This window comes from Orcinus orca, chromosome 8, assembly GCF_937001465.1.
Source record: "Orcinus orca chromosome 8, mOrcOrc1.1, whole genome shotgun sequence".
Lineage (NCBI taxonomy): Eukaryota > Metazoa > Chordata > Mammalia > Artiodactyla > Delphinidae > Orcinus > Orcinus orca.
The window spans coordinates 41,257,823-41,284,689 of NC_064566.1; the positions used below are offsets into that span (position 1 = coordinate 41,257,823).

Below are 26,867 nucleotides of genomic sequence, written 5' to 3' on the forward strand. Positions count from 1 at the left end.
TACCTCTCACTCCCCTCTCTTCCACCACCACCCTCAACCGCTTTTACTCAGGGGCATTGTTTATCACATAATTAGAGATATCTGGCAAATTAAGAACAGCCTTGGAAAACTATGACTGCAGGTGCATATGCTCTTAATGGAAAGTACAGCTGAACTAGGAGTCAAGACCTAGGTTCTAGTCCCTGTATCCCAAAACCTCGTGGCATAACCTAGAGACAATATTCTTCTCTCTCTGGAGTTGAATTTTTTTCCTTTCTATAAAACGAGCAAATTTCAATTAGATAAACTCCAAATCTCTTCTATTTCTTCTATATCTATACAAACATATTTATGTTGAAATAAACTTTTTCAGCAAGTATAGATTCTTCCTGCTTTGGGTGGGGTATAAGAAGGCAGGAGAATGCGCTAGGGAAACAGGCTGACTTGGTAACTGAAAGGGAAGAAGGAAAGAGAATCAGAGAAGCGCCTGCCACTGAGGAGGATTTAAAAATCAGAGGACAATGAAAACAAACATCACTAAACTATACTAAAGTCAAAGTTTTACTTATGGTTGGCCCTATTTACCTTCCACTCACTGTGGGAAAACAAACTATGGAGATGTTACTATTTCATGTGGTATAATGAAAATATTCTATCACACATCACCACATCACTGCTTGACACGATTTGTCAACTTTTATTTTTAAACCCGGCCAACTCTACTAGGATGGAGTTTTGTTCTCAGCTTATACATTAGTCTGAGCATCACTGTAGTGTCTAAACACTTCTTAATCTTATGTTTCTTAAAGGAGATTTCAAACAGTGTGAATGGTAAAATCAAAAGAAAAAAGTCTACACGTCAGTAACAATAAGCAGTCCTCAAATAGCTAGAGCGGTGGATGGATGTGGGGAGGTGTTCCATAACTGCTAACGGCTTTCAAAAACAACAAAACAAGGCCAAAAGCAGGTTAAGACTTTGCAAGCAAGGGTCAAGGGCATGAACTTTATTTTGTGGACAATGAAAAGCCGTAAGAGATTTTTAAAACAGAGCGAGTGATTTGATCAAATCTGTGTTTTTGGAAGATAACTCTGATGGCAAGGGTACATACAATATTTACAAAATAAAGCATAAAAATATTACGTAGGCTGATGTTTCACTACAAAATATTAACATGAAATTAGAATAAAACACTCACTCATTAAATTTCACAAATTCCACAGTATTCTTTAAAAAAATTCATGGTGGGTTATGACTTGCAGATTCCTTAGGGGAATAAATAATCACTTAAACTTTAAAATCTTTTTAAAAAGGCTTCATACTACATGCGTATCCTTTATTAAACAAAATTAACACTTTAAATAATATTTATGGGCTTTAAGGCCACAGAATTTTTAAATATTTACCTAACCATTTAGAAAGCACTCAGCATTTTAGGTATAGAAAAATATCTCACACACAGACTTATGCTTTTCAAAACCTTATATTTACCTAGCCTATCACACATGAAATGATCTGGTTGACAGCCGAAATTTGCATCATAGAATGTATAATTAAAATGACATAGAAATGTAGCTTGTTAAATTCAGGCCAAGGCATCTCATGTAGATGTAAAAAATTTTTTTTTACTTCCTATTAGTCTCAGCTGATTCTTCACAAATATACTACAAACTTAGTGCTTCTTTCCATTAACCCACCAAGGTAGAACACAGTCAGCAGTAACTAAACTTTAAACCTTATTATGAAAAACCATACGTTTTACAAACATATGCCACTATTTTTCAATACAGTATCTAACATAACATCCCAAATGTTAAAAATTACTTTGAATCTACTCTCACACAATTAAAAACATTTATATTAATATGAGTTTTCAATTGTTTTTCAAAGATGTTAATAAAAACGTTTAAATTCTTAAGGAAATGAAAGCGTAATAATTTTATCAACCCACAAATGAAAGTCCACATATACGTGTTAAAAGTTCTTTCTCTTCAAATAATACAGAATATTTGTTCATACTTTCCAATTATCACACCTTGGAAAATATAGGCTAGCATTTAAGTAAAACTTCAAGATCTATTAACTTTTGAAGTTTTAGTCATACATTTATTTATACCTTACAAAAAGTGTAAACTAACTAAAAGAAATGAATTCTAGAATTGGAAGGTGGTATAGAATTCACCTACTGGATCCCCTGATTTGACAGGATACTCAGACTCGGAAAGGCTCACCAACTTTTCCAATATGACGGCAGGGCTAAGACTTTACCCTTGAACCTCTATGAATCCAGGAGACTTTCCCCTATATCAGCTTCTACCCAAAACCGTTTGTCTCCCTTCACTTTCTGAAACAAGAGAGTGACTTTACAATTATCACATACAAAGTTTAGCACTTTGAAAATTAGAAAATCTCTTGATCTTTTACTTCCATAAAAGTATTGGTTTCCACTTAATTTCTTTCACATAACATACCTCCAAACAAAACCACAGATCTACTGTTAAACTTCAGGAAAAAGCATAAGTAAAAATTTTTATTACAGCCTCTGCCAAGCTAAAAATATCTAGTAGTTTCTAGTATTGCCGAAAGAGTATTATGTTATGACACTGAACATTAACCATGTATAAACCCTTGAACTATCAGCATATATTTAAGACCCCCTCCACCAAGAAAATGTTCCTATTCATAGTGGAATGTGAATAAGGGTTTTCTGCACTAATAAAATATGCCCTTTTTAAAAGCACAAATTTTAAAAGCACAATATTTTCCTCTATACAACTAATAAAGCTACCTAGCATAACAATGCCGCACCTAGTTAACGGCTGAAAAAAGGTTGCTGTGATGGAAAGAGAACCAGACCAGGATCAAGTAGATCAGGAGTTTTCAATTTATAAGATAACACCCATAATTCACTAGGCCAACATATTGCAATTAAGTTACGTTAAACTGTAACGCTGCTAAGCTCAGGAAAATTGTTTACAAATGTGATGAAACTGTGCTAAAACACTTTCCTGGTGTTAAAAAATACAATATATTTGCAAATAGTCAAATGTCAAACGCTGTTCCAGTCTATGAAAATAGCTGATATGACTCTGCTCCACAGTGAATCTTCTCCTGACAATTTTCTCTTGATACACATTATTCTGAGCATTGTCTATTATCACTGGCAGTAAACTGAGAAAACAAAAGCCATGATATTTTTTGAACAATTTTTTTCAAGCATTTGGCCAAATAACTACAGACCACAAAGCAGCCTCCGAAAACACTTTTCAGGGAGCAAGGTGTTGTCTCTTTGAGCACTACGGATAGTGTAATAGCTTGTAGATTATACTGAAGAGCAAAGAGCATCAGATGTAGTAATAAGAAACTTCTGTTTCAAATATATTGGGTCCCTGGTGTAAAGCATATCACTAATCGAAAAGATTGAAAACCAATAGTATAGACTCCTACTCTCCTACTTAAGGAAAACCTCTACACTCATCCTTTTAGTTGCTTAGAAGACATCATTGAAAACTGAAAAATCTAGGTTCAAATCCCAGCACTGCCACTTACTAAATGTGTGAAGTTGGATAATCTCTATAAGCCTCAATTTGCTCATCTCTAACTTGAGGTTAATGTCACCTACCATACAGAGTCCTTGTGAGGGTTTAAGACAATATAAGAATTTTGCACTTAGTAAATGCTCTGTGAACAGTAGCTATACTTGGTGAGTTTCTTAGTGATGTAGAACAGGTAAGATTTCCCTAGGCTATACAAAAATAGACACTCTTTCCCTAATGATGATTTCCATTTTTTTAAAATGCAAAAGCACATAAACCTACAGGAAAAGAAATTGTACAAATGCTTTTGGCATAGTTCCAAACATTACTAAGTTTAAAGGTTAAACTGTTACAACATTCTCCTAATTATGCAACAAACACACAGGACCATGAGTTAGTCTGTAAAAGATTATATTAGCCTACACTGCTGAAATTTGGGGTGGAGGGTGGGGGAGAAATCTCTTATAATTATCCCCAACAGTCTTTTTATCTAAATTAACAAGTCTCTTCCAAAACTCACCACTGTTTTCTCTTTTTATTATGAGATCTCAGATTTGTCCTCTCAATTATCAAGAATAATGAAACCACACTAATTAGAATGCATATATATATTTTTTTCCCCACTCATTCTAATGGCTGTACGCTATCTTTGGGGAGACATCACCATTATAACAGCAACAGATAAATGTCACCAAAAAGCCACACATCAGACTATGCCAAAGTGGGAGTAGTCAATCTATTATACTTCAAATAATTCACTTCATTCTTCTGAGAACGCATCTACTACATTAACAAACTCTTTAAAAAGTGAGACATGCTTAGTCTACTATTTCATTTCTATTCAAAGATAAATGGTACTTATGCATTTTTTTAAAAGCTTCCTGTATTTTAGGAATTCTTTTCAGAATAAAAATTGTCTTTTTTTCACCATGGAAGTAAACATGCTTTCAAACACGCTAATTCAACTCGGGAACTGAAGCGATAAAACCTCCCTCCCTTCCTTACCAAACTTTGCTTTCTGGTAACATACCTGTTCTCTCGAAATGCAAGGCAATGAAGGTCTCCTGAACATTCTGCAACTGCCATAGTAACTGGCTGAAGTTTCTCCGAACGACACGCAGCTGGACCTCCTCCGGGGTCTGATCACAGGCACTTTTTCCTCCGCGGTACTGGACAACCGAGGATGATGGGGAGCTTCCCTGATTTGGAAGAAGTGATCCAGCCCCAGGGCCAGCAGGCAGCCGACGCCCCCCACCAGGCAGGACAGCAGCGGCCGGAGGGCTGGAGGCAGCGCCCCGAGGCTGGTGAAGGACACCCACCAGACGAAGCCGGAGAAGAGCAGCACCAGGATGCTGTGCCGGAGCCTCCCCGGCTGCGCGAGCGTCAGCAATCCCACGCAGCTCAGCACCAAGAACAGCCTACCGGCCACCGCCGGGGTCGTGTGCGGGGCCCGGGCCCCAGCGTCTCCGTCCCCCCAAGACCAAGACCCCCACTGCCCCACCAAGAAGTCCCCCAGGTAACAGCAGGCGGGCAGCGCCAGCAGCCACCAGGAGCCGCCACCGCTCCGGCCCGGCCCGGGGTCCCGCTTGGTCCGGGTCAGGAAGCAGGTGAGGAAGAAGAAGGCACAGGCGATGCTGAAGAGGGGGCTGAGGCTGTGCGAACAGACGCTCAGCAGGGTCCGCAGCCGGGCGGCCCCGACAGCCCAGCTCTCGGGTCCCGAGCCGAGCAGCAGGGCGAGGACAAAGGCGGCCAGGGCGCCCAGCGAGAGGCGCGCCCGGGAGAAGGGAGAGCCGCGCCGCGGCTGCTGGGGGGAGGCCGGCAGCGGCGGCAGCAACAGCTCCACGTTGCAGAAGCGGCAGAGGTGGAAGAAGAAGCCGCGCGGGGGGTCCTGCCGCAGGGGGCTCACACAGCCCTTCACGTAGCCGTTCCTCAGACTCTCGAGGGGCGAGCCGGCCCCGTCCGGCGGCTGCGGGTACCGCATGGCTTTGGCGTCTCGCTCGTCCCTCCTCATGGCCGGGACGCGGGGTGGCCGCAGGGGCTCGGCACGCCCCGCTCGGACCGCAGCTGCAGCTCGCGCTCCTTCCCGCCTGGCCCCCGCGCTCGAGGAGCCCCCCGGCTCGGCAGCGCGTCAGGGCTGCGCCCACCGCCGTGGCCCAGGGTCCCCGCCGCGCGGGCGGAGGAGCGGCGGGGTCCGCGACATGCTGGCTGAGGAGAGGGGCGGAAGGGGCTTCTGCCTGGGACCGCTGCGGCAGGACCCCCTCCTTTTCCCTCGGGCACTTCTCGGGACTGGAGCCTCGGTGTTGCCTCCCAGCTCCCGCGGGCTGCAACAGTTACCTCACGGCTTTAGCCTAGTCCGTTGGGCGCGCGATCGGCTGGCGGGCGCTCCTCCCCCGCGGCTGTCCGGGCCGCGGGCGCGCGCCCCGCCAGCCGCCTGCGCGCGCCCGCGCCCCGGCCAGTCCCGCCGCCACCCGCTCCGCGGTTCGCACTGCCGGACGCCCGCCCTCCGGGAAGTGAGCTGGGGACCCCAGCCGACTAAGTGTCCCCAGACTGGGGAGAGCGCGGCCGCGGCCGCCCGAAGACCCGCCCGGGCTGGGAGAGACTGGAGGGGTCGTTTTCGGGTGGAAGGGGGCAAGCCCGCCATCCTGGGACCCCAGGCGCGCAGGTTCCCTTTGAGGGTAAGTCACGGACCCCAGGCAGGCTCACCACCGGGGCGTAGGGAAAGAGGATGTTTACGGTTCCCAAGGGGAGTGTCTAGTAGAGAAACCGAGTTGAGGTGGGGGAGGCGGCGGGTCGTGCCTCTACCCTCATCCCAGTTTAGGGTGGACCCTTGGACTGTCCGAGCCGAGCTGTGACCTGGTAAAGGGCCAGCCACCACCAAGGTCATGGGGAAGAAACCTTGATTACTGTGGCTAGGTCTGACCTCAACAGCAACGTGGATTCTTGGGCCACGCAGCAGGCCCTTGCAGTGGCTTTTAGGGAGGAGCATGCACGTGGAGCGCTCTCTGGGAGCATCCTAGTAGATACTACCGAGATTGTCTTCCTCAAGAACCATCTTCATAGGGAAGGAACTACCGTTCCATCCTCCCTGCGTCCTTGTCAAACATACGCACTGGTTGACATCTGCATCCATCTCAAGGAGCATAGAAAATCTGCTGTCGAAAAGTTCTTTCCCCATGGAAGGCTTTTTCACTGTAACTACATGTTCTAGAGATGGGGAATGGGCGGATTAGGAGTTCTCTCCAAGACCATTGCCCAGTTTGGATCAGTTGGCCATGAAAGAAGCCAAGTAAGATGCTATCTGTGAATTACTGGTGAAACTAGCTACGTGTGGGAAACGCTGACTTGAAAGCGGGAAGAACTTTGCTGTACCGAAGGGACTGCTCTGGAATCTAACCAATCATAACGCCTTAAAGAGTGAACTGTGTTTCCCTCCACCAAAACTCTCCCTTCAACCTCATGACAGAACTTCATTTCTCAAAGAGCTAATTCCACATTTTTCCAGGGAGATCTGAAACCTTACTGTGTGGTAAATCCCACAAACAGGCCCATTTTTCACCAATTAATCTTTGCCCACAGCCATGACCTAAAACAGATTATTTTCATATATGGTCATAGTTCACAATGCATAGCAGAAATCACAGAGAAATCAGCACAAGAATTTGACCAAGATGAAAAAAGACCAGAATTCCCTTTCCTTGTCTGCCTCTTGGGTAAAGGAAAAAATATTTAATAGAGTTTTCAAGTTGATTAGTCAAATGCTTGCCCTAAAAGATAAAAATCCAAGGGATCTTTTTTCCACCATGACAATTGAATATTAAAAACAAAAAAAAAATCTCATTTCAACAGAACTCAGCAAATACATTTTAAAATGTATTTAAAAATCAACAGAACTCATCATTACCAATCAAAGATTAAAATAGGAAACTTGATGGATACATTTTGAGCTCGTACAGAAGGGCATGACAAACTAGTATCAGCATCACTGAAATGCCCATTATAAATTGTCATAGGAAATAATAAATTGCTTTGAAAATCAGAACAAATTCAGATTAAAGTTGTTAATAAATAAATAAAGTTGTTGTTTTAAAAGCTTAGGTTGTCAGCTGAGATAGCATAGGCATGGTAATGTAAATAGTAGTGGACTAGAAATCCATTTCATCATTTCTAGTCCTGGCCCAACCATTCATGTCCAGCATTAAGCAAGTCACATAACTTTTACAGGCCTCAGTGTTTTCAATTGTAAAATGAAGCAATTTAATTTTGATGATCTTAAAATCCCTTCCAGTCTTAAAAAGCTCTGATTTCTATATGCCAAAAACATATAGGTATTTTTAGGATCCAAGGATTGCTAACAGCAACCTTTGAATTATTTGTACCACCAAACTAAAGCAAACTCTCAGTGCTGACAAATAAAAATAAAAGGATTTGTATCCAAGGACTATTATCTGGAAAATAAAATGCAAAGCCCTCTTCATACTTCCCAGTTCTCCTTCTCTGAACTGTCTTCCCAGGTCTTTATGAGGCTAAAAGCCCAACTTCTTCAATAACCTTTAGTTGGAGTGCATCCCTCTAGACACCAACTCCAGCACCTGCGAGGACTGCAAAATAAAATGTAAGGACGTGACCAAAGACCATCAGTTTACTTAACTAAAAATATGCACCAAAAGAATCAGCTAGCTGTGTTTATAGCAACTCCCTTCTCTGTTTACAGTTTTTGTCAGAGATTAGTAGTAGGCCACATGTCTTAGAGTTCAAATTATTTAGTTATTCTTTTGCCAGATTTAAACAACTAATAGAATTACTCAGCTCTGGTCTTTAGGTTCAAGAATGTATGACCGTTATCTGTTGTGAAAAAAAACCCTAAAGTGACAGCATACCTTTGACTTTTCTCAACATTCTCTACCCCAGCCTCATTTTACGTGACTTTGCCTTCCCTCACGTCTTGACCCATGATCTCTCCACTAGAATCATTCTCCCAGTTTGATGATCCCTGACGTGGGATCGTAGTACTTACTTCCCAGCTCCCAAGTCCTTCTGGTGCAGTGCAACCCCCTGTCTACTTCTCTATTCTGATAATGAGGTCCTTGCCCTCAAGCTCCAAAGACCCAGTTTTCCCATGTGCCCCAGTTTATAGGATGAGAATTTTGTTTTGTTCTCCATTTTAGGAACCCACACCAATAAGCTGCCAAAGCTCCAATTAATTACAGAAGAACTAAAATCCTGCCTAGGTCTTTCCAGTCTCAGGGCCAAACGCTCTGCCCCTAAACATTAGTCTACCAGCTAAGGACCCCATTGGTGGACCTTCTAGATGCCACTGCCTGCCCACCTGTCTAACCTTACAAGCATCAATTGAGATGTCCCATTACTGGGCTCAGCCCAACTGTTAGAACACCCACTTTTTCACCTGGGACCTCTGGTTCTCACCATTGCTTGATTGGAAGTTACCCTCTCTGTGAATTCTCTTGTTCTCTCTTTAAACCTTCATCCTCAAAGAAGCTGAAATAACAAATGGGCCTCATATTAGGTCTCAGCAACTCCTCCCCACCTGTCCTGTCCTCTGATAAGTCTAACTTCCCATCCTTATACCTTGTGCTTTCAGTCTCTTTTTAAAAAAGAAGATGGGATTCTTTCCTAAACTCTAAAGTCCAGATGTAAAGAAAATCCATTTCTAGAGCAGTATTCCCAGAAATTCCCTTACAAAATTAAATATTTTAAATGGATCTGAGTCCCTATGCCCATTGGTGACCCTATTAGCATGGAATATAAATAGGAAAGGGTGGTAAAGGTGGATGGATGAGGGATAAGACTCTATCCAGTCCTTATCACTGTCCCATGTTCACGTGACTCCCCAGCTCAATTCATGGAGCAGCCTCTAAAGAGCAGATGAAAAGCAGGGAATAAATGTTACCAGTTCTTTAAGAGCTTTTTATTACTGTTCTCATTCTATATTGTCACCTCTCAACCATGGTTTTCGAATTTTTTCAAAAGAAATGTCATGCAAATAAAAGCAGACTGCTGTTATTGAGGTGGAGATGTCCCAGCCCAGAGCCTGACTACTGGCAGGTCTCTGACACCTCCTACTCTGACCTGAAGCCCCCTCTTTGGAACCCTTGGGCCAAAAGAAAGGAAGGAAGGAGAGAAGGAGGGAAAGGAAGAAGGCAGGGAGGGAGGAAGGGAAAGAAAAGAAAAAATGTTAGAAAGAAGGAAAGGGCTTCCCTGGTGGCGCAGTGGTTGAGAGTCCGCCTGCCGAGGCAGGGGACACGGGTTTGTGCCCCGGTCTGGGAAGATCCCACATGCCGCGAAGCAGCTGGGCCCGTGAGCCATGGCCGCTGAGCCTGCGCGTCCGGAGCCTGTGCTCCGCAATGGGAGAGGCCATAACAGTGAGAGGCCCGCGTACCACAAAAAAAAAAAAAAAAAGGAAGGGAGGGAGGGAGGGAGGGAGGGAGGATTTAAAGCCTCTGAAATAGACTATAACAAATGGATTTGAATTGGATTTTGTAAAGTGCTTAGAACTGAGTTCTCTTTCTAAAATGTAACTTTTCAGAATTCCGTAATAAAGCAACCCTAATTTCTCAGGGATAAAGATACAAAGCAGTCTGAAAATTTTTTAATATCAAAGAAATTTTCATGAATACCCAGTAAATTAAGCAGTATCATTGAGATTCCAAATTCCAAAACTAGAGCCATTCTTTAAGATACGTGAAAACTTTAAAAGGTCTTGAAAGAATGAAAGAATTAACATTTTCAAACTTACATTTGAAAATAAAAAGAAAGACTGGTTTTTCTCTGGTATAGAAAGGATCATTCTGTTTTCAATGTGCAGTGGCAACTCTGTTGCCTAAGTGTGTCAATACTACCTATTTTCCTTCCAGCTAACACTCATCTCTGAATCTGAACCTCACTTTGACTCACTCTTTAGATCATCTCAACAAGTATTTATTGAGTGTCCTCTATATGCACAGCACTGTGCTAGATGCTATTTAGAACATTAAAAAACTATAAACTTCTTTAGAAGCTTCCTAAAGCTGCAGCTTTATACGAGAGGTAGGACCTATGTACGTAGACCATTAAAGAGCACAAGAGAATACGTGATAAAAACTGTCGGGAACAGTGCTTGAGAACTATTAAGGAGAGAGTCATTCTTCTCTGGAGTCTCCTTACTGTGTTGTTGTCTCAGCTTGTTTTCAAGATTTGTTTCTCCTCCACCAGTTCCAGTTCTCTCCCCAGTGTCTGGATGGCTGTCTTCCTCTCTCTCTCTTCCCCTCTGTCCACTTTCTCTCTCTCATCTCTATATTTAATCCCTCACTTCTTTTACTTCCTCAACTCTCCTATGCAACCACTCCCTTCTGCCTTCTCTCCCTTAATGAATGCATTCATTCATTCAGTGTTTATCAAGTGCCTGGCATTGTGCTGGGGACTGTGCTCGCTGACAAGGATACATTGATGAAAGGTGTAGTTCCTGCCCTTAAGGGTTCATGGTGAAAGCTAGAAAAGTAAAAAGACTACTAGAGCCCAGTGTAACAGGAGCTGTGATTTAAATGTAAGCAAGCTCAGTGTACTCTGTGAGCTCAGAGGAGGGACACCTAACCCAGACCAAGGGTGGAGTACCAGGCAAGGAGTAATGCTCTTGAGGAATCAGAGAAAGAGATTTCTAAGCTCAGTGTTGAAAGATGAGACGTTACCTAAATAAAGTAGGAGAAAAGATAATCTGGGCAAAAGAAGCAAACAAGTTTAAAAATCTGGAGGAATAGTGCATTTGGATAATTACAAGTATTTTATGACTAGAGTGTAAGGTATGAAGGGGCAAAGTACAAAAATGTAAGAAATAAAGAGGCTAGAGAAATGGTATGGCCGTAATGTGCAACTGGAGTTTATTGTTACTATTTGTTATACAAAGGTTCATGTTTGTTTACATGGTAAAGTCTTCAATATACTCCTCAAACCCAAGAATCCTGTTTTAGTCTCCATGCCATGCATAAGTACTCAGTTAATGCTCAAAAATCTTTGAAGTATGTTTTTATTTCTCAGAACAATTTAAATCAGATTTTTTGGTTGTATGTCCTTAGGTTTTTGCTGTTGTGTTTTATTAGTCAATGAATTTTAACTGAAACTTTTAAAACATGATTTAATACAAAAAAGATTCCATTTTGTTACTGAAAAATATTTTTCTTAACATCCATTTGCACAAAATCAGTAAAAGAACATTTCTCTTAGACTTGTAGAAAACGTTATTTATATTTATGTTTGATTTAATTTCCAATGTAATGTTTAAGAGACATGTGGGTCAATTTTTTTTTTTATTCAAGTGATGGTACCCAGATTTCTTTTGCTTTGAAAGAATATATTCTACCACTGTAGGAATTTTTCTATTTCTAGTTTTCAGAGCAACAATTGTATCTATGACACAAATTCACTATATTTTTACCAAAAGTAACTGGTAAAAGTATTAAATCTATAACTGTTAATCTGAAATTTCCTGGATTTTTTTGTATTAAACCTAAAACCTGAATCTTGAACAATAAACAGCAATGCAAACTCTTTCCAAGTTTCCTGTTCCCTCCTTAGACAAGCGGTAGTTTCTTCAGCTCTGGCTATCCCAGCAGATCTGAAGGATCACAGCCACGACGGTGGCAGCCTACCGTTGACACTGAACTTGTGGTTAATTGTGGAGTTCTGCCACAAAACCACCTCACTACCACAAGCTGGATTCTTGCCCAGGAGAGTGACAAACTGCCAGGCTAAGCAATGTACAGGAGGCAGCAAGAGCAAACTGCCTTTTATTCCAGACAGCAGTCGTTTCTGGATTCCAAAGGGAGCAGCAGTGGGGCACACCAAAGAAAAATTTAGAAGTATGCTTTCTCCACTAAGCCTACTTAAAATGCATTCATGTTGTTTTGTAAGAGAAGCTCAAAAAGGTTCTTCCAATTCATTATCTAACATCATCAATAAACGCATGACTATTCATTACTAAATTTTTAAAACTGAGCATTGGGATTGGAAATAAAATTATTACCGTTAACTAGTAAGTGAGCCACCTACATATGATCACTGCAAATAGGAGCAAATAATGTGTCTTTGTATGTGTTACTAAGCTGCACACAGCAGCACGGGCAGCTCTGGGAACTTTGAAAGTCAGGGCAGCACGCAGCAAGGGAAGGAAACTTTAGCGTCAGTCAGATCTAGTTACGACTTTGCAGCTGCAGGACCTTGGAGGGTACCTAATGCCTCAGGTTACCTACCTCATCTACAAAATCGGGATAACAATGTCCACCTCATAGGGTCATTGTTATGGATTAAATTAATTTAATATGTAAAATGACTACCAGTGACTAGATGCTTGGTAAATGTAAATTTAATTTATTTTTCTTATATCCTATCCTCTTAACATTCTCCATCCTTTCAGGACTTCCCAGGATCTATCAATTCTGGGTTTTTCAAAGAAGATCCCCAGATTATATCATCAGTTCAGCTTCTTTTCAAGGCTTGCTTTCAATGCTATTTCATTCAACTAGGACTCTGTCTTCCTAACTACACAAATAGATAAATTAGCAGTTCTCTTTCATCACAAGGCAAACGCTACAGGGATTTTATGCTCTTTTCTAATCATGTACTATAAATGCAAAAAAAAAAATTAATACATTAATTTTAAAAGGAATGACTACACATTATTATCATAATTTTATGGGCCTACATATCTTAGATCTCATTCTGCTGAAAAGATGTTGATTTAGGGCCTGTCAGTGATAACATGGAGAAACAGAAGAAAAAAAAAAGTCAAACCTTAACAACCAATTTCATCCATAATAACATAAAACACAGTGAAGACAAGAAAACATTTATGTTTGCAAAAATTTATTCATCATTCAGCATGTGCCAAGCATTGCCCTAGATACCAAAAGTACAAATATGAATAAGATATAGCCCTCAGTTTGGTAGAGGAGAAAATATGTAAACAGGTGCAGCACAGTATGAAATGCTCTAACATACCCTCTTATCAAGTATAGTGGTGGGATGAAGAGGAGTTCACAGATGAAGAGATGCTAGCCTGGGTACCAAAGAACAAATAGAGGTTCCCCAGGTAGACAAGGAGAAGGTAGAGCATCCACACAGAGCAATATGTGCAAAGACATGGAAGCATGAAACAGCATGGACACTTCTGGATCTGTAACCAGGTAGGTATGATTTGGGTTAGAGGGAAGATGGGCATGGAGAAATGAAGCTGGATAGGTAGGTAGAAGTCAAATCATGGGAAGGTCTAGAGGCCATCCTGTGGAGCCTGGAATTTATAAGTGAGTGAGTTATAAGGAACTGTTAAAGGTTTTTAAGCAGGGCATGATTGATTTTTTGATTTTTTTTTTTTTTGGCATGATGAATTTTAGTTATATGTTTCAAATCTCAATGCTGGTACTGCAGGAAGAATAGTTTGGTAGACTGTGAGACCAAAGCCAAGAAAATCATTTAAGAAACCTTTGTAATAGGCCAAATGAAAGATAAAGTTATGTAAGGCAATGGCAGTAAATTTGTAAAGAAAGGATTGAATTAGTAGAGAGCAGCTATAGAAGTTTCAGACCAGTTCCATAGAGGGAAAGGGAGGATGCAAAGAGGGTTTCCTAGGTCTAGTCTTGGTGACTGGACTATCTTGAAGCCATTAACTAGGATAAGAAGTACTAGAGAAATCATTGAGAATAGAGGTTATGGATTTCATTTTGAACAGGCTGAATCCAAGTGGAGATTTTTTTTTCTTGTATCCCTTTGAATTCAGTAAGAAATCCTTTTTTGAAAAGAATTAGATGATAAGATCATTTAAATCATCTCATTTAACATTCTTTATTGAAAATCACAATACTTTCACCAGTTCTGGAAATAGTAAACATGTCACTAGATCCAGTGAAAAGGAAGATGTAAATTTGTATATTTAGAGCATTTAAAAAATATATCTGGTCAGATAATTCAGACAAAAGCAAGTGTATTTAATGTTCTTTTCCTGCTAAATAACCAAGATTCATTGCAATGCTCCAGTTAACCTAACTTCAGTCTTCAGTAGAATTATGCTTGGCCTGTTCCCAGTGACAACTCGCTAGCATGGTTTGGTGCTTTGGTAACTATATTAAATGTAAGCGCAAACTGTGAAAAATAACCAGAACCTTATATAACTTCAAGATTTTAATACTGTCTTTTGGGGATGTATAATCATGTTTGGAAGGATGATTAACCTCCACTCAAATATGGACAAGACTTTAAAGAAATCAAAACTATGGTTTTTTAACCAGGAAACCTCATGGGTATGGCAGATTTTATTCCTCAGCGACCCCTCCTTTTCACAGGTGAAAAGCTTTATATCAGATTTCCTCTCGTTATAACCTCTCAAATGCTGTCAGGACCAGCAGCCCACTCTCTTTAAACAAATACCAGCCAACCAGGAAACCATGAGGTATTATTGTGCTATAAAATAGACCAGACATATCCAAACCTTCATAGGAATGAACCTGACTAAACCTTTACTAAAAACAGTTTCAAAATAAACTGTAGGCTCCAAGTTTCTCTAACAATCAAAATTCCTCCATCCTTCATCAACCTCATTCTCAAGCTCTTTACTCTTCCAGAGCTATATTGCAAGCAGTTTCTCTGGCCACATATTCATAATAAGAACTAAAGGGTCCATTTCTATTTGATCACAGGCATATGAGAATCCAGAAAACGTTAGCTTCATTCCCTACAAATATTTACATTTGTCAAAATTCTGTTTCCAATTTTCCTGTACACTACCAGCCCCTAAATTATGAGCTACTTCTTGCAGTATATCATGGGCATAAAGAGAGTGAATTTTGCAAATAATTAAGCCAAATCTTCAGCTTGAAAAAATAGATCCCCTTCAATTTCATTCAGCAAATAGTTATTCATTTAAGCCCTGTTCTAGGTACCCTCAAGGAATGTGTGTTGCGTATGTGTGTGTGTGTTTGAGGATGGGATCATTTGTCAAAGGCCAGTGGGGAACAAGGCATATATAAATAACTATAATGCAAAAGGGAATACACTAAGAGTTAACCAGATTGCAATGGGGATTAGGAAAGGTGACATGAAGTAGGTGGGATTTAAAGTCCATTTAAAAGATGGGTAGGATTTAGAGATGAGAGAGGAGGGCATTGTAAGAAAGAAAAAAAGAGCATAAACATGAAGAAAGTATTCATGGAACTATTATTTTATCAGAACATAAAATGAAGAATTATAAAAATTAAAAAATTATGAAGCACATATAGCACATTAAGTCCTCAAATTCTCTATCTCTAATTCTCACAGCAATCTGAAGGTAGTAATAATACCCATTTTACATATGGGAAAATCAAGACACAGAGAAATTAAGTCATTTGGCAAAGATTACTCAGCTAGTAATTGTTGAAGCCAGGATTTGAACACAGGCAGTGTGACTCCAAACTCTCTAAGTGCTTTCCATTGTACTGGTAATTATTAAACTTTGGTACACGAAAATCATCTGGATAAATTTTATCCAGATGGTAAAACACAGATTGCTGAACCCCAACCCCAAAGATTCTGAGTTAGTAGACCCAAGATGAGACTGTGGAATATGCATTTCCCCCAAGCACCTCGAGTGATCCTGATGCAGGAGGTCCAGGAACCACATTATCCTGAGATAGACCAGGACAGTTTAAGTAGGATCTAGAAAGGCCTTGAATATACTTAATGATCAGTGTTATGAACTTAATTATATCCCCCCCAATTACATTATGAAGGCCTAACTCCCAAAGTGACTGTATTTGGAGACAGGACCTTTAAAGAGGTAGTTAGGTTAAATAGGATCATAAGGGTGGGACCCTCATCCAATATGACTGGTATCCTCATAAGAAGAGGAAGAGACACCTGGAGTGTGTCTGCACAGAGAAAAGGCTAAGTGAAAACATGGCAAGAAGATGGCTGTCTGCAAGCCAAAGGGGGAAGCCTCAGGAGAAACAAACTTGGCCCACACCTTGTTTTGGACTTCTAGTCTCAAGAACTGTGAGAGAATAAATTTCTGTTGTTTAAGCCACCCAGTCTGTGGTATTGATATTTTGTTATGGTAGCCCTAGTAGACTAGGAGCTAAATCAACTTCCTGCTTCTCTTAAGCTACATACATCTGTCATATATCAGAAGCTGTGCCACAGAAGATTCCTAATTATCATCACCATCATAAAAGCTCAGATCTATATGGCATTTTATAGTTTACAAAGCCTTTTCACATGCTCTATTTCACTTGAACTTTGCAACAACCTCTGAGGTGAGCAAGACTCAATAAGGCAATAGGACTTACACAGGTTTCTTACAAGTTGTAGTGCTGAGTTCAGGTCTTCCAACCCTAAATCTTAAGTTTATTTTTCCTATATCTCACACACACACACACACACACACACACACACACACACCATCAAGTATGGTTATTGTATAAAAGACCCATCTGGGCAAATGTCTTTCTTTAGCTTAGAGAGCAAATAATTTACCTCTATTTTCTAGTAAAGTAAGATATGGTTTCAGGAATTCAAGAGGTGTATTCAAACATTAATAGCAAAGATGAGATCAGAATACTGTGCAAGATTCCTAAGTCTGGTTCTCTTCTCAAAGGAGAGTAACAATATTCACCCATTTATATGAATTAAGATTATGCTTTTAGGCCTTTAGGGCACACACTTTTTAGTGGTTTTCTAGTAATAGGAATATGTTTGCTCAGATACCAAGTGATATAAATGTGCACAATACCAGACTGTACAATGGACTACAGCTTAAGTAATAACAGAAACCGTAAATAGAAAAAAAAAGTGAAAGAGCTGTTAAAGATAGAGGAAGTGATTCCTCTACTTTCATTTTCTTTTGCTATCACTTCCTCCTTTTTTAGGGTAGCAAAAACAATAAATTGTGGATTGGTATTTTCAGACAACAATGTAAACATTATATCAACAGTTTCTAAAGATCTAGTACAGGATGGTAGGTTCTCAGTCTTCATACTCTACCATTTTCTTGTCAGATAAGGTCTCATTTCCCCAGTGTCATTATGTTAGTTTGTGTCCTCTGAGTAGCAGATGCCAAGATAGAATTAGACATGCAAGAGATTTACTGGGGGAAATGCTGGTGAAGGATAAAAAAGAAAGCGAGAGAAGTGGGGAGAGCCTTCAGACTGATGCAAGTCTGACACCAGTGAAAGAGAGAGGGAGGAAAGATTTAGGTAGAAAGAGGCTTACACTACAGCACAGTTCTAAGAAAATTTCATCCAGGTCAGTGGGGAGTCCTCAAGCCAAAGCCACCTGCTAAGAGTACCTGTATCACAGAAATGGGCTTAGGTTAGTACACTTTCTGTGCCATCACTGGCTAGAAGAAGCCCAAGGGATGTATTGGCCTGGTGCAAAAACAGGGGTGGATCTAGCGGGTAAGGGTTGGGTCCAACACTCAATCTGCCACAGCAGATTTCAGTGGCACATTTTCATGGTTTCCACAGTCCACCCTATGCTCTGGACAAGTCTGCTTCTCTATGCAGATCTAGGAAACAGATCCTCCATGCTTCCTGTGGGCCTTTCCTCCTGAGAGAAAACTTAGAAGAAGGAGGTTAATGAGATGAACCAGAGCCCCCATTGCTGCAACTGGTCTTGGGGCTGCAACTGGTACTCATCCTCTCCCGCCTCTGTTGTCCATTTTAAATTCCCATTATTCTCAGCGACCACCTTGACGAGTCTTGTTAGCTTACCTCAGGGTGTGACCTCGACCTTCATTCCTGATGGGTAATAGTCATTGGCAATCATACCTTTTTCAAGTCAGGGCTGCTGCCCATGTCCATCCATAGTTACAGTGGACCAAGGGAGTACCAGGAGGCTTCCAAGCAGATCACCTGAGTTCTACACACTTTCCTATCCTTGTTGTGTAAAAGCAGCACCACCTTCTCCTGATGATCGTGATTAATTACCCCTCCCAAAATGGCGACTCCTCTTTTCACGTGCTGGTCTCTGGACACAAGGAGTCCAAAGTGCCCTGGCAGGATCCGCAACTTATATATTTCATTGAGATACTTGCTCTGTCCCCTGGTAAGAGTGCACCCCTTCTGGGGACCAGAACTGTCAGCCCAGCAGAGCCCAGAATTGCAAGTACAGGAAGCACAAAATCTCCCAGTGGATTACTGGAAGTAATGTAAGGCCATTCCTGATTCCACAGTTTGGTGTTCATTGTGTTCCTCCTACTTGGGACAAGGCACCTATGGTCTCTGGTTTAGTCCAGATCCCCATGTCATCCACCACAGTTGTAACAGCACCCCTCCCCCCTGCTGATACCTATGACCATATGGGGTTAGAGCAGGAGAGGGTTCTCATAGGACCAGCTGAAGGAGGAGGAAAAGGTCTGAGCTTTTCTCTACAAGGATGGCATTGCATCCTTTCAGAGTGTTGCTTCAGAGCTGTGCCTTTAGAAGGCTATTCCAGTGTTCTGTGAACTTGGATCTTCTAAATGGTGCAGTATATGATATGGCTAATGCATCCCCACGGTCATGGGTCCAAGCCTGTACCTCCTTCACAGTGAAATGTGTCACCTGTTCAGATGTTTATTGTGTGGGATTCATACTGTGGACCAGGCATTCTTGAAGCCCCCAGACTGTGGTGCTGGTGAAGGCAATGAAATCAGGAAAGACAAGACTGGGACGTCCCTGGTGGTCCAGTGTTTAAGACTCTGCGTTCCCAGTGTAGGGGGCCTGGGTTTGATCCCTGTAAGAGCCTGCATGCCACAACTAAGACCTGGTGCAGCCAAATAAATAAATAAATATTTTTTAAAAAGCGAAAGACAAGACTGTACCCAGAATAGGTATCTATCTCTGTGAGGACAAGCCACTAAACTGTTGTAGTTGACTTACTACTAAGCTCTCAGTTGGTCTCATCAAGACATAATGATATATCAGCATTGATCTTCGTTGTTGACAAGTTGGACATTCAGAAGCAGCAGAAGCTAGATCGCTTCAGTAATGAAAAGTCCATTTTATTGGACCAATGCATAGTCTGTCTCTGCTACCATGGTTACTTTTTTCATGTGCCAATTATGGCAGTCCCAGGGTGGCCAATGACAAAGACTGGCTTATGTCTAATGGTCTAGTTATTATACATACTTGGTTATTTAGTTCCCCTTCTATGGTGGATGCTTTCTGTTGAGCTGTAATGTGTAATACAAAACTTTTAATGTTCATCTACATGCTTCCATCTTCTTGTCTCCAATTTTCCAATTCTTTTCTTTCCAGCCCACTTCCCGTACCTGCATATACTGGACCACTTCTCATTCCACAAAAAAGTAGATGACTAGGTGTACTCTTCACAGCTCTACCCATAGGGAAGATTTTCCCTCCCCTCTGTCTTTCAAGGTTATCCTTGAATATGGCTATAATGCAGCCATGGTCCATTTTCAGCCTATACCCCCATCCATAAATCAAGCTGGGGCTTTTCCTTCTCCTTTGGTTGCTTGCACAGGGCCCCTCATATGGGCCGTAGGAGCAAGCTGAGGAAAGGTGCTGTTTGCAACTGTGGTGACTGACATACAGTTTACTGTGTCCTCAGTCCTGCTGGGGTTCAATCCCAGATGTATCATTTCCATATTACAATGGACTGCTGTTGGACCCATCTGACTTTAGGATTTGACATATCCAACAGAACCCTGCTTATGATGGGCAGCTCTGGACCCATAGTCTCTTGGCGCCCCATGAAGCGTTCTACCTCTACCAGTCCTAATATCTCACCAATAGCTGTTCCTCAAAAGGCATATCATTCTATGCTACAAATGGCATGGTCTTGCTCCAGAACCCCAGAGGCTTGCATTGTTATTCTTCCAGTGGTGCTTGCCATAAGACACTGCATCTTTCTTACCACCAACACCTCCAACACCATAAGATCTGTTGGATTGTATGGCCCAAATGGGGCTATTTGCCCTGTAACATGGACCTTTCCTACTCAAAGCTGGCTGCTGTCTGTGTCACTCAGTACATGGAGCAGTATTTGTATAATAGATTTGGAATGTGTTGCCTCCAGAAGCCAAACAGACCTACCAGGCACTGTGTTTCCTTCTTTGTGGTAACAAATGCAAGATGCAGAAATTTTGTTTTACTTTGGAGGGGAATACCTTGTCATGCTTCTGATCCTTGGACCCCTAAAAACTTCACTGAAGGGTCAGATTCCTGAATCTTCATAGAATTTTCATCTCCAACCCTCTAGAACACTGTGGCTTACCAAGGCCTTTAGCACACTAGCCACTTCTTACTCATCCTGAACAATCAGCATGATGCCATCAGTGTAATGCTCCAGTGAGATGTTCTGTGGGATTTCCAGGCAGTCTGGATGTCTTCAGAGTATATTATAACAGAGGTCAGGAGAGTTAATACAGCCCTGAGGCAAAAGCTTAAATGAATATTGTTGTCTGTCCCACAGGAATGTGAACTATTTCTGATCCTCTCTTCTAACTAGAATAGAAAAGGATGCATTCACCATATAGATAGCCATATACCACAGGCCTGAAGCCTTATTAATATGCTGTACCAATTATACAATGTCCAGCAAATCTGCAGCAACTGGGGCCACTAATTGCTTGACCCTGAACTCCTAAAAGAATCAGTATCCAGCCTTATATATATTTTGTATCTAGAACACCTAGGACAGTACCTAGCACTTTGCATACATTCTACAAGTATTTTATAAATGAATTAATAAATTGGGAATTAAATTCAAGAAGATGCCTACATGGGTTGATTTAGATGAGCTGACCCTAATTCATAGGGTTAGTATGAGGACTAAATAAGTTACTAAATGTAAAGTCTTTACAGCAGTGCCTGGTACATAAAAAACACTTAGTATATCTCATTAATTTTATTTTCCAGGTCATAGAGAACTATCATATAGGATAGAGAGATGTGACATTAGGTTAACTCCTTGACCAAAGTTTTAAATGAACTGTGAAATATGTGAGTTGCCCTTTAGAGTGAAAGTGCCTGAAATATTTTTCCTGAGGTATGAGGTTTCCAAGGAAAATGCAAAAGAAAAATGATTGTAAAGCTATTATAGAAACAGACATTTAACCCAATGGAAAAAAAAGGTGGTTGCTGTGTGCCAATGCATTACCAGTATTGCTCTATTTGAGATAATTTCATGAAATATTGAAGTTGAAATTCTTGACAAAAGCTTCTCACTAATTATAAAGTGAAACATAATCTTAAAATGAATAAATGCACTTGTGCCCACTAGCCATCTCACAAAAATGACTTTTTCCATTACCTAAATGTCTGTTTATATGTATATAAAAAACACATATATTCACATTTTTCATCTCTGCCTGAAATAGGTCAATGTAAGAGCCAGTATAGGAAAATGAAAAAGGATTATACCAGAATACACACACACACACACACACACACACACACACAATATAAAATATAAAAATATATATATATATATTTTTTTTCTGCATAATACTGTGAGAGGATGCAAAGCTATTATCCTCTGGCATTAGCTTAGTTAGTGGTCAAATTTTACATGATGTTGATGACTCTCAGGGAAACTGCCAGGTCTCATTAAACTTTCCTAACAATTGTCACAGCTGTGAAATAATTCCAGGGCTTCTAAGAAGGGATCCACACTTGCTACTTTTACGAGAGCTAGGAGGGCTTCCCCGGTTGCACATTGGTTAAGAATCTGCCTGCCAATGCAGGGGACATGGGTTCAAGCCCTGGTCCGAGAAGATCCCACATGTCATGGAGCAACTAAGCCCGGGCGCCGCAGCTGCTGAGCCTGTGCTCTAGAGCCCATGAGCCACAGCTACTTAGTCCATGCACTGCAACTACTGAAGCCTGTGCACCACAACTACTGAGCCTGTGCGCTAGAGCCCATGAGCCACAACTACTGAGCCTACGTGCCACAACTACTGAAGCCCACACGCCTAGAGCCCATGCTCCACAACAAGAGAAACCACCGCAATAAGAAGCCCAAGCACTGCAACGAAGAGTAGCCCCCGCTCGCCATAACTAGAGAAAGTCTGTGCGCAGCAACAAAGACCCAACGCAGCCAAAAATAAATTAATTAATTAATTTTAAAAAAGATGTTGGAGAACTTGTAAAACAAAATGAGAGAGAGCTAGGAAAAGGATGTTGGACAAAATCTAAACAGGGCTTCTTTCATATACAAAAAGAAGCTGAGCTACTATGACATCTCCAATACCCTCTCTCAGTTATCAATATGCCATCTCACAAGAGAGAAGCTCAGACAACTCCAAAACTTAGGAAGTTACTTTGTTGTTTTATTGCCAGTATCTCTGTCATTAGAGTCTTCCAGAACAGAATCACCAGACTGAATTTATTCCACCAGTGAGTCAGTTGCTTATTAGCACTTTTGACATTCAGATGGTTCGAGACAAAGGCTAAACAGGGGGTAAGTCTCAAGTGTAATCAGTGGAAACTCTCTTTTGCTGAGGGACTCTAGTCTCTTGGGCAGTGGGCCGGGGCATGGGTTTCTTTCACAAACTCCCAGCACTGCTGTGTCTTTTCTATTACCCTTGAAAATCATGTCACCTGAGAGGCCAAGAGTTAAACTGGCTGTGCAGTCTGAACTGTGAAGTTTGGAAGTAAATCCGAATGGACCAATACCCTGGATCTGTTTCATGAGTAAACAGAGGAGTTCAGGCTTGCAACCCTATAAAGTTAAGTCAATATTGGTTATAGAGGAAATCCTGTTTGTTCTTTCTTCTTTTATAGTTGCTTTTAAAAAAGAACTCAAGTAGAAGTTTTGGTATGTTCTAATGCTAAAAACACCATTTCTCATACACGCGCCCTCACACACACGTGCGCGCACACACACACACAAAACCAAGAATGTTTGTAACCAAACAGAAAGGAAATCACTGCTGTCTTTACAGTGAGAATTAAGGATGTTTTTCCAATATCCTTCAAGTATAAAACTTAAATGTCCCTATTTATGAAATGGGAAATACTCATCTAGGTTCTGATGCCATGTAGTCACCTTATCATAATTATTAAGATAAAGATAAGTAAGTGGGACTTCCCTGGTGGTGCAGTGGTTAAGAATCTGCCTGCCAATGCAAGGGACACGGGTTCAATCCCTGGTCCAGGAAGATCCCACATGCCACGGAGCAACTAAGTCCATGCGCCACAACTACTGAGCCTGTACTCTAGAGCCAGCGAGGCACAACTACTGAAGCCCGCACGCCTAGAGCCCGTGCTCCGCAACAAGAGAAGCTGCCGCAATGAGAAGACTGCGCACCACAATGAAGACCCAACACAGCCAAAAATAAATAAATTAAATAAATAAATTTTTTAAAAAAGATAAGTAAGTGATTGCTATTAAAAACCCTTTAGTTCTGCTTATTGGTCACAAATTTCTCTCTGTACTCATTGTCTAGAAATTGTATGTAACAAGGTCCAAGCAAGCATTTAAACTTCTAGGATACCAGGACAATGATTTCTAACCTCTTTGAAGTTGTGACACCCCATATTGATTGTTAGATTTCACAACTATCTCTCCTGTCATATAGTTCCCCCACAGCCCCAAGAAAAAAGTATGAATCTATAATATGAAATTTAACAAAATTTTTAAATGAAATTAAATTAATCTTACTTTGCTTCAGGATTTTGTTTTGCTGTTAGGTTTTTTTTTTTCTTTTTAAATAATTTCCTCTTCTCTGACGCTGAAGCCACCCTAAAACTTAGGGCTGAATTAGCCTCTCTTCCTGCTGTATTCTTTTAGCTCTTTATATAAATATATTATAGTATCTTAACATTGTATCTTTGTTGATTAATTTTATTTATTTTATTATTTTATTATTTATTTTTTGGCTGCATTGGGTCTTCGTTGCTGTGCGTGGGCTTTCTCTAGTTGTGGCGAGCGGGGGCTACTCTTCATTGAGGGGCTTGAGCTTCTCATTGCGGTGGCTTCTCTTGTGGAGCATGGGCTCTAGGCCGCGGGCTCCAGTAGTTGTGGCACACGGGCTCAGTAGTGGTGGCACATGGGCCCTAGAGTGCATAGGCTTCAGTAGTTGCAGTACACAGTCTCTAGGGCATGCAGGCTTCAATGGTTGTGGCTCACGGGCTCTAGAGCACAGGCTCAGTAGCTGTGGCGCACGGGCTTAGTTGCTCCATGGCATGTGGGATCTTCCCGGACCAGGGCTTGAACCTGTGTCCCCTGCATTGGCAGGTGGATTCTTAACCACTGCACCACCAGGGAAGTCCCTTGTTGGTTATAAATTTTTCTCCCTGGTTTAAATGAAGGAACCATGTCATGTTCATCTTTATTTCCCCCAGAATTTCTAGTGCACTGCTTAAAACAGGAGGAGATTCAATAAATGTTAGTTAAATGCATTAATAAATAAGCAGTGGCCTTGGAGGCAGAAACACAGCCAGGGTGTCGAAAATATAGAACAGAGAATCATCATTCTACTAGTGTAAAGATGGTTCCATGTAAGGTCCTCTGTTCTAGAACTCAAATCTGGTGAGAGAATGGGTGCAAAACATCTTACAAACCTAGGTAAATGTGGGCCAATGTCACTGGTCCTTATTATTTAGTAGCCTTCGGGGAATAGTTTCTGAATCTGTGAATCAGCAGTCTGTGAAGACAAGAATGAACTTGGCTTATTGCAATAGGAGGATCATGAAAGGATTAATAAATTGAAGCAAGTTGACAAGAAGTTGTCCCATAATACAGTAGGAGTCTAGTTTTGAAAAACTGGGTCTTGATGAGGTCCTTCCCAGTTACTCATTTCTGTGCCCTGGTTTATAAATGACCATTTCTTTAGATGCTTAAGTTTTGGATAATTTCATATAGCATTACCAGAAATATGTGTTCCCAGGTACAAGATACACAGGATTCATTGGTCAAGGAAACATGTTATATTTGGATAACTCTACTGAGAGGCAAAAATAACTGACGCATTTTGAAGTGACCATTGGTAATAAGCTTCAGCGGTTCTGGAAGATGCGGTAAAAATATCAGGGCAATATGACAAGCTACTGTGATTCAAATAGATGTTAGTGGTAACCAAAGTTCACAACTATGTCAATGAAGCTGGATTCCATTAAGTCAATCAGTAACTAAGGAAATAGTTAATTGAGATACAATCACAAACTAGAAAAACAGGGTAAAGTCAGAGGAATAATCACATTTCTCGATAGTCACATGCTATCAAACAGCAGAATCTGATGTCTGGAAGATAAAGCAGGCTGATTTCAAAAATGGAAAAGGAGGCTATGAGCTAGGGCATGAGTAATTCCATCAAAGCAGTCAAATGCGAGGCTTTCTGAAAAGCAGATGACGTCCTCACAAAGGGAGCTGCCTAAAACCTACTAGAACATAGCTCTAGGCTACAAGCCTAATCTGCCCAAGGTCACACAGCTAGTAAATTGCAAAGTGGGTTTTCAACACTAGGTTGAACGACACCAAAGCCCAAGTCCTCTTTTTTCTAGACAAGGGATAACCAAGCTATGTGCCAAGCTGCTGGGGTATGCTGTCCCTCACCACTTTGTCTGATTCCAGTTGCAGAAAAGCCATGGGTAGCCGCAGTAAGTAGGAAGCTTTCAGCTTCTCCAGCTCACCTCTTATGCCCTTATATTAAAAATAAAACCAGGAATTAAAGAGGTTCAGGATGACCTCAAGCCAGGAAGCTGAAGTTCTGAAATGGCTAATCGATTCCTGAGCTAACAACAAATCCTAGTATGCTGTTAAATTCCTACTTCTGTATTTTCTAGGAATTAGAGAAAAATACCTATTTGTTCATTCTTTCATTTAACAAGCAATTATCGAGTGTGTACCATGGGCCAGTCACCAGAGATCCAGAGGTTAATAGAAAAAGATTTCTGCTGTTAAGAAGCAACGTAGGGCTTCCCTGGTGGTACAGTGGTTAAGAATCTGCCTGCCAATGCAAGGGACATGGGTTCGAGCCCTGGTCCAGGAAGATCCCACATACTGCAAAGCAGCTAAGCCTGTGCGCCACAACTACAGAGCCTGCGCTCTAGAGCCCACGAGCCACAACTACGGAAGCTTGCACGCCTAGAGCCCATTCTCCGCAACGAGAAGCCAAGACAATGAGAAATCTGTGCACCGCAATGAAGAGTAGCCCCCGCTCGCCTCAACTAGAGAAAGCCCACACCCAGCAAGGAAGACCCAACACAGCCAAAACTAAAAAAACAGAAAAAAAAAGCAACGTAAGTGAGGCAGGAAGGAGGAGGGAGAGACAGACAAGCAAATAATTTCAGCACAATATAGCACTGATATTGAGAATTTTAAAAGTAATAAATATAGGGACATCACATTGAGGGAGAAACATACCTCTTCCCAATTCCTGATGTTTCCTTCCA

General features: G+C 41.3%; 1 protein-coding gene and 1 long non-coding RNA gene across 3 annotated transcripts in view; both read right to left on the minus strand.

The window, feature by feature from the left end:
• The window catches only part of PDE3B (phosphodiesterase 3B), a 178,663-nt gene extending 172,777 nt beyond the window's left edge, over window positions 1-5,886 (minus strand). The window contains exon 1 of one of the 2 annotated variants that reach the window (XM_033404443.2): window positions 4,544-5,886. In XM_033404443.2, coding sequence (XP_033260334.1) covers window positions 4,544-5,524 — 981 coding nt within the window. In that variant the 5' untranslated portion in view covers window positions 5,525-5,886. The remainder of the gene's footprint in view (window positions 1-4,543) is intronic. The other variant, XM_012536521.3, reaches the window with a different exon arrangement.
• LOC125965222 (uncharacterized) overlaps window positions 1-26,867 on the minus strand; it is a 420,463-nt gene that overhangs the window by 182,910 nt on the left and 210,686 nt on the right. The window lies entirely within an intron of this gene.